Source organism: Ylistrum balloti, unplaced genomic scaffold (assembly GCF_031769215.1).
Source record: "Ylistrum balloti isolate Yb309-2 unplaced genomic scaffold, AGI_CSIRO_Ybal_v1 Utg369650, whole genome shotgun sequence".
In the NCBI taxonomy this organism is placed as follows: Eukaryota; Metazoa; Mollusca; class Bivalvia; order Pectinida; family Pectinidae; genus Ylistrum; species Ylistrum balloti.
In genome coordinates, this window is record NW_026781906.1 from 453607 (window position 1) to 465900 (window position 12294).

At 37.1% G+C, this 12294-nt stretch overlaps 1 protein-coding gene across 1 annotated transcript in view; it reads left to right on the forward strand.

The window, feature by feature from the left end:
• Positions 1-12294, forward strand: part of LOC132556631 (glutamate receptor ionotropic, NMDA 3B-like) — a 97413-nt gene that overhangs the window by 62204 nt on the left and 22915 nt on the right. Inside the window, exon 4 of the mRNA XM_060221070.1 lies at positions 762-1800. Coding sequence (XP_060077053.1) covers positions 762-1800 — 1039 coding nt within the window. The remainder of the gene's footprint in view (positions 1-761; positions 1801-12294) is intronic.

Sequence of the window (12294 nt, forward strand, 5' to 3'; positions counted from 1 at the left end):
CAAACTTTCAACTTTTCTTGTCTGTAACATGGACTAGATGTAATATATCACTGGATTTTCTTCAGTCAAACTTTAGACCCTTAACATCACTGACATGTCCCAGAAGGTCGAAACAGATGTACGATACAATATAATTAGTTTGTTTGGCTCTACTGTGTCTAACTAAATTTTCACATTTATATCTTTTGTGCGATGCAATATAATTAGTTTGTTTGGCTCTACTGTGTCTAACTAAATTTCTATATTTTTTGTGCGATCTTTAAGATTGGCAGTGGTATACCGTAACCTGCATGTCACGATTTAACTCTCTAGAAAGGTGGCACAGTTCATAATCAACACGTGTACTTGACGTTGTTCTAAAATTGTCAGAGAAATTCATTGAATTGTGGGCTAGAGTACCACTCGATCCATTCATTTCTTTCAATCACTTTGTATTTCCCTAGATCGCTCCTAGACATCCAAATTCAGACCCTTAGCATCACTAACGAATCTTAAAAGGGCGAAACAGCTGTATGATGCAGTTTAATTCATTGTTTGGTTCTATTGCATCAAACTAATTTTGTATCAAAGATACTATTCACTTGTGTGTCTTTTGTACAATCATATTTACTACAGTTATTTGGTAATTTGGGAACTTTTTATAGAAATATTCCATTTGAGAACATAGTTCTTACTTCAGCTGTTGTGTGTATATTGGTAACATTTTACATTATGTTACATTTCCATTAATTTGACTTTGGTTCTTGTTTGTGTGTTTCCAGAGAAATAACGAAGACACATTTCGATGGACTGACGGGAACGTTAGAGTTCGAGGCAGACGGTTCAATAAACATCTCTAACTATGATATCCGGAACCTAGTAACCAGCGGCCGTAACAAGGTGTGGCGGGACATGGGCTTTATTCGAGGACACAATATTAACCCTTTCGGCATTGTATGGCCAAGCGAGACCATCTCCAATCAGATCTTTAATGGCAAGAAGCGGTATCGCATTGTCACAAATCCCGTGAAACCTTTCGTCATGGAGCAAAAACCACATCCGGATTATGACGGATGTGCTCAGGATACCGTCTGTTTAAAGATATTCACAAAGGAAAAGCAGGCTACCATTAAGGTCATTCGTGATTACGAGAGTGGAAGACTAAACAAGAGTAACCCGTACGAGGTTCGTTGTTGTCGAGGCCTTGCAATAGACCTACTTAACAGGCTCTCGCGAGATCTCGACTTCGACTACACGTTGTACATCGTTGGTGACGTCACATATGGGAAAGAGATAAACGGAAGTTGGAATGGTATGGTCAAAGATCTGATGGTAGGGTCAGCTCATATGGCCGTTGCTGCCTTCAGTATTACACGCAGTCGGTTAAAGGTCATCGACTTTACTCACCCATACTTTTTCTCAGGTTTTTCAGTTCTCTATTCAGAAAGAAAACGTCATACCCGTATGCATGCATTTCTTGAACCTTTTGCACCGGAAGTGTGGGTTGCAATTTTTGTAAGTGCTACCATTGGTGCTATTGCCATTGCACTTTTCGAGTGGAATAGTCCCTTTGGATTAAATCCGTGGGGTCGGAAACGAAAACAGAATTACACGCTAGCCTCCGGATTAACTATGGTGTATTCGGTGCTATTTGGTCACACGGTTCGAACCAAGTCACCAAAGTCGTGGCCGAGTAAGGTTATGCAGAACTTTTGGGCTTTCGCCTGTATATTTGTGATAGCCAGTTATACAGCTAACCTGGCAGCCTTTATAGCTGGCAAACACGCAGGAATCAATTACCTGGATATCTATGACTCTAGGGTAAGTCATATTTTTGCATGTTGTGACTAACGGACACCTGATATCCGGTCAGATATTGATTCAAAATATATATCCCGTTGTGGGTTAAAAGCACGATGATTAGATCTTACTTTGCAGCATTGATGACCGTATCTACCAAGCCACAAGGACGAAAGTACCCAACGGTACATGACTGACCAGTAAATCTCCTCATTTTGAATAATGTCAATGACCTTTGTAGCTCCCAGAACATTTCAGATCTAAGGCTTGGCTTACCATTAATCACAGATTCCATACAGTCTTACTGCGATACTGGCAATACTCTTGTGATTCTGCACACTGAATACCAAATATCCTACTACACATACACAAAACGGGAACTAGAACGATAAGGTACAATTATCATACTACCATTTAACTTTCCCAAGAGGTACTACAGACGTTCCGTTACTGAGAATAACGAGATTTTAATAGCATGTGCTTATTCTCCTCTGTTATCTATGTAAACAGAAATTTTCTATTGATATATTACCAAGATCTCTAGAACGCTGTATCGCTCTATTACTGATGACGTCAGAACATCGCTGTAATGATATTATTACCTGTAATAATAAAGTCAGAATATCGCTGTAATGTTATATTACCTGTAATAATGACGTCAGAACATCGCTGTAATGTTATATTACATGTAATAATGACGTCAGCACATCGCTGTAATGTTATATTACCTGTAACAATGACGTCAGCACATCGCTGTAATGTTATATTACCTGTAACAATGACGTCAGAACGTCGCTGTAATGTTATATTACCTGTAATAATGACGTCAGCACATCGCTGTAATTTTATATTACCTGTAATAATGACGTCAGCACATCGCTGTAATGTTATATTACCTGTAATAATGACGTCAGCACATCGCTGTAATGTTATATTACCTGTTACAAAGACGTCAGCACATCGCTGTAATGTTATATTACCTGTAATAATGACGTCAGCACATCGCTGTAATGTTATATTACCTGTTACAAAGACGTCAGCACATCGCTGTAATGTTATATTACCTGTAATAATGACGTCAGCACATCGCTGTAATGTTATATTACCTGTTACAAAGACGTCAGCACATCGCTGTAATGTTATATTACCTGTAATAATGACGTCAGCACATCGCTGTAATGTTATATTACCTGTAACAAAGACGTCAGCACATCGCTGTAATGTTATATTACCTGTAATAATGACGTCAGCACATCGCTGTAATGTTATATTACCTGTAATAATGACGTCAGCACATCGCTGTAATGTTATATTACCTGTAATAATGACGTTAGAATATCGCTGTAATGTTATATTACCTGTAATAATGACGTCAGCACATCGCTGCAATGTTATAACGTTGTATGATTTTGATAGCAGTACAAGTATGATAAAATCTGACATCACTGTAATATTATATTACAAATTGTTATAAAGTCTTTCCCAATATCACCAAGGATACCAATAACATCATTGTGTACTAATTATAACCTTACGTTCAGATTACAGAAAAATTTGGCACGAACCATCACCGAAAATAACGCACTTTATTACATTTAGTTTTAGTGCACCTGCCTATCTAGGTTTATATATATTTATTTTGCTGTCGCCTACTCAGTTTGAGGAACTTAGCGCCGCTGACGATTCCCCTAAGGATGAAACAGTCATGTGATGCCGTCTTATCTATTATAATTAGGCTTAAAATCTATCTAATTATCAAGGTATTGAAAGTTGTAATTCATTTTCTGATGTATTGTGGAATCTTCATCACACCCATGCAGTCTTACACTGTGTCACTATCGCTCAGGTACCCAGAGTAACGTCTCTATGTATCATGTCGTGAATGCCATTTAAGTCTCCATAGAACAATATCTTTCAAATGTCTTCCAGTATCAAATACCAGCTACTTCGATACAAGAACTGAATGAAAAATACATGCTAACGTCAGCTTGTTCACTTAACAAATATGTTGAATCGCAATCAATTTTTCCTCAAAAAACAACATTTTAAATCGCTGTATTAACATATAGTCAGAAATTATAACATTTTGTAATTTTGATAGGTAAATAAATTTAATCCCACAACCGACAGGCAATGACACGGCATTATATATGAGTATGATAAAAATACAGTATATGTTTCATAATAAAACACTTATTTCGGATTTTTTTTCTTCAGGCTCGTAATGTCAATAGAATAGAATTTCTTATAACACAACCAGTAGAAGATTAGAGTGTGACGTTTCGATGACCACACATCGGACAAATGACCAGTGTGGACCGTACTAGCACTGACGTACGTAGTTTACCAGACAGTAAGGAGCCGGCCAGCCTTTTCGACTGTACTTTAATCCTAAGTACACTCAGGTTGAAAATAGTGTGACGAGATGGTAAACAGATTATAGACCAACAAATACACAAGATGGTAACAATGTTCTGTAGTTAATTCGGCTACGCTTTGCTGGTCATGTGTGTGATGAAGGTAACCAACCGTGTACGACTGGCTGCGTTTTAAGAACTTCTATTCTAATGCATTATGCAAAAATTGCATCCATCCGGGACCTCAAAAACGTACCGGGCTGCAAACATGGAAATTATAAATAAAACATCGGACACATTTTAGAATATAGAAAAGAAATTTTACTTTCTCATTAGATTGATTTTACAAGCATTTGATACAAGTTAATAAGCATATTCCTGGTGCGCTTTGTCCGACACGCTTTTTCACAAGTGTGAAACAAACCAACGATATTCACAGTCTGAGGTCATATCACACACACGGACACTTGTCAATAACCCTTTCTTTATCTCTGAGACATTGTAATTTTGAATGACAAATCGTTCTATCTACGATACCACATACCAGAGAAAAGACAGCAAGCGACTGTCCAGTATTAACCGGAAATGATGGATGACGTGGAGGTCTGGGGTTCGACGACAAACAGATACAGTATCTGACGCATTCACATGACTGGAAATCCGACTGATCCTTTATAATGTAACATAGCATTCTATAACTAATAAGATTTAGATGTGGCTACTCTGTAAAAGTTTGACATTTTCATTTACAAAGAGGGTACAGAACCGTGCGAGGATGATAGATGATTTAATTTATTTTTCGTAAATATTTTGTTGTGCTTTGAAAGTTTCGAGGATATTTTGCTGATAATTTTATAGTGATGGAAAATTCCCTGAAGCTACGTGGTAGATTATTGCTTTAGAGAGACAAGTGGAGAAATGGAGCTCCTGTAACAGTAGGCGCCGTGACCACTAGAAAGTTCAGCAATACCACATATGGATGTGAAAGACATTACAAATAATAATAAAAGATGCAGGGGTATAATTTTTTACTCGTAGCTTCGGCTCATAGAAATTTCACAACGGGTTGAGTTTACTCCGAACTCAAGAGCTGATTACTTCATACGTCCACTCTCTACAAGATTCTTTTTTCCATGACGAAATTACATTTCTGCAATGTACATAAAATGACAAGAAGCATGCGTTCCAGTATGTTCTTGAAAATATAGAAACTGTCTTTCGGTCGATAGACAGAAAGATAGACAGAGGCAGAGAGAGACAGAGGCAGAGACAGAGAGAGACAGAGGCAGAAACAGAGAGAGACGGAGGCAGAGAGAGACAGAGGCAGGGAGAGACAGAGAGAGACAGAGAAAAAGAGGGAGAGACAGAGAAAGAGGGGGAGAGAGGAGAGAGAGAGACAGAGAGAGAGAGAGAGAGAGACAGAGAGAGAGAGAGAGAGAGAGAGAGACAGAGACAGAGAGAGAGAGAGAGAGAGAGAGAGAGAGAGAGAGAGAGAGAGAGAGACAGAGAGAGAGACAGACAGAGAGAGAGAGAGAGACAGAGAGACAGACAGAGACAGAGGCAGAGAGAGACAGAGAGACAGAGGCAGAGACAGAGAGAGACAGAGGCAGAGACAGAGACAGACAGAGACAGAGGCAGAGAGAGAGAGAGACAGAGGCAGAGACAGAGAGAGACAGAGAGAGAGGCAGAGACAGAGACAGAGAGAGGCAGAGACACAGAGAGAGACAGAGGCAGAGAGGCAGAGAGACAGTGAGAAGAGAGAGCATTTAGGCAGTGCAGAGAGAGCAGAGAGAGAGAGACAGTTACCAGAGACAGACAGAGCAGAGACACTATCAGAGAGTACAGAGAGACAGAGAGAGAGATGTAGAGAGACAGAGATACTAGAGAAAGATTAGCAGAACAGAGAGAGACAGATTGAGCAGAGTCAGGCAGAGAGACAGAGAGACAGAGGCAGGATAGAGAGAACCAGAGATGACAGAGAGAGTTTAGAAACAGAGAGAGACGGACAAAGAGAGACAGAGGCAGAGAGAGACAGAGAGAGACAGAGGCAGAGAGAGACAGAGGCAGAGACAGAGAGAGACAGAGGCAGAAACAAAGAGAGACAGAGGCAGAGAGACAGAGGCAGAGACAGACGGAGACAGAGAGAGAGGCAGAGAGAGACACAGAGAGAGAGACAGAGAGAGAGAGACACAGAGATTACAGAGAGAGACGGAGGCAGAGAGAAACCAGAGATATAACACCAGAGACAGAGAGAGATACCAGAGGGAGCAGAGAACAGAGAGAGGCAGAGACAGAAAGAGTAGGCAGAGAGAACATATAGAGACCGGAGAGACCTGTATTTTACAGTGAAACCATATAACATGCGTTGGATACCTGTATTTTATGGAAACCATATTAAACGACGTAGACACCTGTATACAGAAACTATTTTACGGAAACCATATAACACCGTAGATACCTGTATTTTACAGAAACCATATAACACCGTAGATACCTGTATTTTACAGAAACCATATAACACCGTAGATACCTGTATTTTACAGAAACCATATTACGACGTAGATACCTGTATTTTATGGAAACCATATAACACCGTAGATACCTGTATTTTACAGAAACCATATAACACCGTGGATACCTGTATTTTACAGAAACCATTTAACACCGTGGATACCTGTATTTTACAGAAACCATATAACAATGTATATGCTTTATATAGGCAGGTATATAGATATGTACGTAAACAACACCAACATGTCAGCAGACTCCTAATTCAAGCACAAATTCAATAAAACAAGGGCATACTATGAAAAAGAAGCACTGTTACTTCTAAAATGTATGACGAACACAGGATCAGGTGTTCCGGAAAGATAAGCGCCTTTTGCTTCATCGATGACAAGTAAATCTTTGTCAATGCAAGTAGATAATGTCACGTAAAGTTAATATCGCAGAAGGAAGTAGAATATTTCCCACTGATATTTTCATGACGATCGTTTTTTTATTGACCAAATGAACCGATCTCAACATGTTCGTAGCTGCATGGTGAAACTCTCAAATTTAATGATAATAATCAGCAAATTAAGGCAGTAGTAACAATACATATTTCCCAGAAGTGATATTAAAATATCAAATTTGACAATGTATAAGTGGAGATAATTATTACCCAACAATTTAAACTTTTATGCTTCAGACAATCCTCTATGGCACCAATGTCCTCTTGTTCTGTAAATATCAACTTTTCAGTTAGACGAAGATTCAGAGTGGCCCTTAAGGGACGTTGCCACCTGTGAACACCCTTGAGCGAAAATCGAAATATGTCTCAGTCACTAAGTGAGACCGTATCAGGTTGGTCGCGTTTGACACGGGCAGGATTAGGTGCTGTGAAATGGCCTTTATGGGGTTATGACGCGTTTGTCGTCTATTACAGAACAGATTTACCATAATGTGTGGCAATCCTGAGTGGAAAGGACCTGACATTTGTCGAGGACTAGTCCAAAGTCTATCTGCTTTCCCTACAAATGTCAAATGTACAGGCATGCCCAAGAGGAATATAAAGTGTATGTCAGCCACAACGAGAAATGGGTTTTAACAAAATATTCACAGGCATTCGAGAAGTGATATTCCATAAATAGAGTCACTTGCACCAGACAAAGACGTTGCTAGGATACGAAAAGGAAGGCGCTCACAACTTGAATACCATTAACAAGATGTGTTTCAAGCTATTCTTCTCGGTAAACCACCGGAAATGCATTTATGTCGGAGTTGTGACGACAATTAACAACATACAAAGTAAAAAGCTGTACACAACAAGTTCCTCTTTCACACACACACACACACACACACACACACACACTCACACACACACAATTATTTCCTAAATTTGTTCGCGTTGCCTTCAAGTTTGTATCGGTTAATTTTTTGTCTTTTTTATAAAGTTTAAAAACTTATACTTGTAAAAATATGTACTGCATAATATATTGTTTTCGCGAGTATGATATTTTCGCTGTTTCCCGGTGATCGTTGAAAATGATCAGTTATACGGTATATTGTCGTTAGATTGTCTTAGCCACGCTAGTGCATTTCCCTTAACCAGTATACATCGTTACAGTTTTCAAAAAACGCATGCTAATTCTTTTTTCTGAACATTTCAAGACTTCCATTGTGAGGTGTAATTATTTTCGTAGTTATTTCCGAAGCTTGTACCGCCTAGCCGGAAACCAAAATTCTAGCCTAGCAAAACAGTGATGACGTTTTCATTGACCCTATTTTCGGGTTCATGAATTATTACTATTACTGGTACGTACAGTGTACATGTGTATCCGATCCTATAAAGGTTAGAAAGAAATTAGGTTTCATTCTAAAAATATACTAAAGCTTTCTTTTTTTTCCTGCAGACACTATGAGCGCTGACGTAATATAGCTTGCCATAAACCTCTCCTGTGACTTTCAGGCTCTCGAGTTCCTCAGCCGTTCCTCTCTTCTAAGGTGTTGTAAAGTCAAAAGCGAGTTTATTCGGTACATGTGTTTTCATGATACAAGTAATTGCATACAGATTAAAACACGCAACAGGTACTGTGTAGTAACCCCTTTGTAAAGAACGTTTTGAAGCAAGCACAGAACCCATATAACTGTCCTTATATTTCATTCAATACGCGAACAATGAGAAAAGAAATATTTTTTTCATTTCTTTGTGCGATATGAAGCTGGATGTGTTTGATGCTCGTTAGTTTGTCTGTTGGTTCCGTTGTTGTATACCTTGTTCTCATTTGCAAGGTGAGATCACTTTCTTTGATTGACCAAGCTTTACATGGCAGATGTGGTTGATGAAGCAGAAGACTCTTACTCTTCCGAAACACCTGGTCTTATTATCTTTGTTCTTTTTCAGGAGTCTCGGTGTAAATCTTGCTTTTGTTCCTATTTTCCCTATTTTTATTGAGTTTGAGTTTGTTAGTTGATATGCTGGTATGTTCTTGATGTGTTTGGAAAGCTAATTTTATAGAACATTTATAGAATACCATATATGCAACATTTAAACAACGAGGTGAGGTGAAAAGTCATCCATTACAGCAGCAAGATATTGTTCCACTTGCACTAACACCGCCAAGAGCAAATATAAATCTGTGTCTTAAGCACGTTTTGAAAATATTAAATCTGCGTCTTTAGCACGTTTTGCAAAGAAATATCATGTGACATTGTAAGCAAACAGTGACAAAACCGTATACTCTTACGCAAGCCTATTCGCCAATCATTTTTATCGATAAACACAAACATGATGCCCGTGTAAATCTATGGTGGTATCGACGGTACACAACTTGGCACGAGAACACACAAAACTGAGATTTCAGATAAGTTAGGATCAGATCCTGTCTTCTGTGGGTTTAGGTCTTGTGATATTCTAAAGGAAAGAAACGAAATGTACGGAATCCCCAGCCATGTTCTTCCCATACCCGTTAGAACAGGAAACAAGCACGGTGAAAAATTCACTCTAGAAGGATTTTGAAAATGAGGACACACGTGTTTTTCGAAACAAAATCAGTATGTTTAACCTTTGCTCTGTCCTCTCATCTTCTGATCACTTTTAAGCGTGGAAATATGGTTTGTGGTATATATGTATATTAAAGAACGTGAAATTCATATAGCATGTGATGTCAAAGAAAATGAATACGCTTACCCTTCTGGAACACCTAGTTTTAATTTTTTTCAAGACTCTCCGTGTTACAAATATTTCTTTCCTTCATAATTTGAATGGTTTAATTAATTAGGAACCTGCATTAAGATTATGTTGCCAACCCTGCCCTTGTTACTCACATCATTAAAACATCAAATAATTATCATGTCATAGAGCAAAGCCTTTGATGTTCCAATCAATCCATAGATTTCACAACCTTGCATATCTAGGAACAGTCCTCTGGGTAAAAAGTTAGAAATCCTTGTGCATCTTTTGAAAATCTAAAGCCGTGATCTAGGTACGTATACAATATGTGGAATTCGAAAGTAAAATTTCATGATCCAGGTACGTATACAATATGTGGGATCCAAAAACAAAATTTCGTGACCAAGGTAAGTATACATTGTGGGGGATTTTAGAGTCAAATATCGTGATCTAGGCAAGTATTCATTACGTGGGATTCTAAAGCACAAATTCGTGATCTAGGTAAGTACATTGTATACTAGTGCAATATATGGGATTCTAAGGTAAAATTTCTGATCTAGGTATGCATACAATATGTGAGGTTTATGGGCGACAATTGAATATCTTTTACATGAAACGTGTTTTTAGAAGAAATAGTTGGAGACCTGTATCATAATATATCAGGCATGACAACTGACTAGTCAAATACAACTATTATTGCATATATATACAACAATTAGGGATTAAAAAATACATATAATTGTTTCCGTTTGATTGGGTTGTCATCACGTGATCAGCCGGGGTCAATTTGAGATGGAGGGTTTTGTAGTAGCTGGTGGCTGCATCAACGAACATCATACGGGAAGCACAAACCGATCCATTTCTCAGTTTCCTGAGAAACGTAAACCATCACGCGAAGGGAACGTCAAACCACACAAAATGGTTCTGATCCGGAAGTGACGTAAACCACCTTTTTACCGACTCAGCTATAGCGGACATGAGCACATATAATGATCATAGGACCGGGAATTTAATATCTGCGTTTAACGTCTTTGTTTATGGTAATTGATATGTATTTGACTTCAACGTTGATAAAAAGAAACCATAAACTGATCTCAAATACGGAATTTAGATTATTACAACAAGATTCGGCATGATCAAATAATTATGTTCAGAGAAGGAGTTCATCAATAAATTGATCTAATTTGAAGTATATTGCTTTGCCTCCTGAGTAAAACAAAAATCCTGCATGTTTGCATTAACAAACTGCTTTATTCCTTCAGAATTATAAATCATTATTCTTAAAATATTTCATGAAAATACATGATAATTCACAATATCTCTTTGGTATTTGGGAAAGTTGTTAGTAAAATAACAATAATGTTAACTTGAACGCGTAATAACGGTGTTTGTTAACGTATACGTAGTGTATCCCTGTATTAGCTTTATATATACCACGCTTGTTCTCTGTAATGCCTGCAAGAAATCGAAATCAAACCAGATATTTCCAAAATGCCATTTTGAAACATTTGCTTCATTATTTTCTATTGCTTCATTATTTTCTATTTCCTTTTAAAGAATATTAACATTTCTGTGGCTTAAAATGGAAACAATTATTACTGATGATAAATCGTTGCTGTCCCTAATTTCTCTTGCGTTAATATGCAGATAATGATTTTAAAAAACAGGAAAATAAATTTAAGTTATTTTGTATTTTACGCTCTGACTTCAGTATAAATTAGGTTTTGTTATTTTAATCATATGAAATGACGTCATAAGTTGATAACTACATTCCGACGCGTTTCCCAAAAAAAAGAAAATATAATTACTATATCTCATTCAGGGGACTTCATTTTAATGTTTAATCTAATGTTTTGAGTATTTAAAATTATATCAGACATTTCGGCGATTTGTATCTTTTTCACCTACGTTTCCGACAAAGTATTTCACCGTTAAATAGGGGCCGTCGATATTATCAATGTGACATTTACTAATTTCCAATACTAACCTACTTTCATTTCTGAAAAAAATATAGATTCGGACCACAATTTATTCTATACTTAAATGTATTGTTCTAAAATGAGCCTTTTATTTATTTTTGCCGTGGCCGACATACATGTATATATACATTTATATATATATGTATTATATGTTTATATATGTATGTATATATAGTGAAAATATGGTAAATTCTCCGTGTCCAGAAAACATATAAAAACTAAAAAAAAAAACCCTGGAAAACAGGATGAATACAATGCAAATCATCTGAAGAAGAAATGAAAGCATTTTACACCTCGTCGTGTTTTCCAGTTTTTTTTTAAGTTTTTGATATGTATATATATATATATATATATATATATATATATATTAAAAATCGAAAACATGTAATTTGTTAACTATATATACATAGACACATTCCTATGAGGGTTTTGCACTTCGTTTCAGAAAGCTGGTTGTTTTATGTGTTTGTGGTTTTTTTTGTGGTTTTTTTTTTTTTTTTTTTTTTCGTTTTTTTTTTTTTTTTTT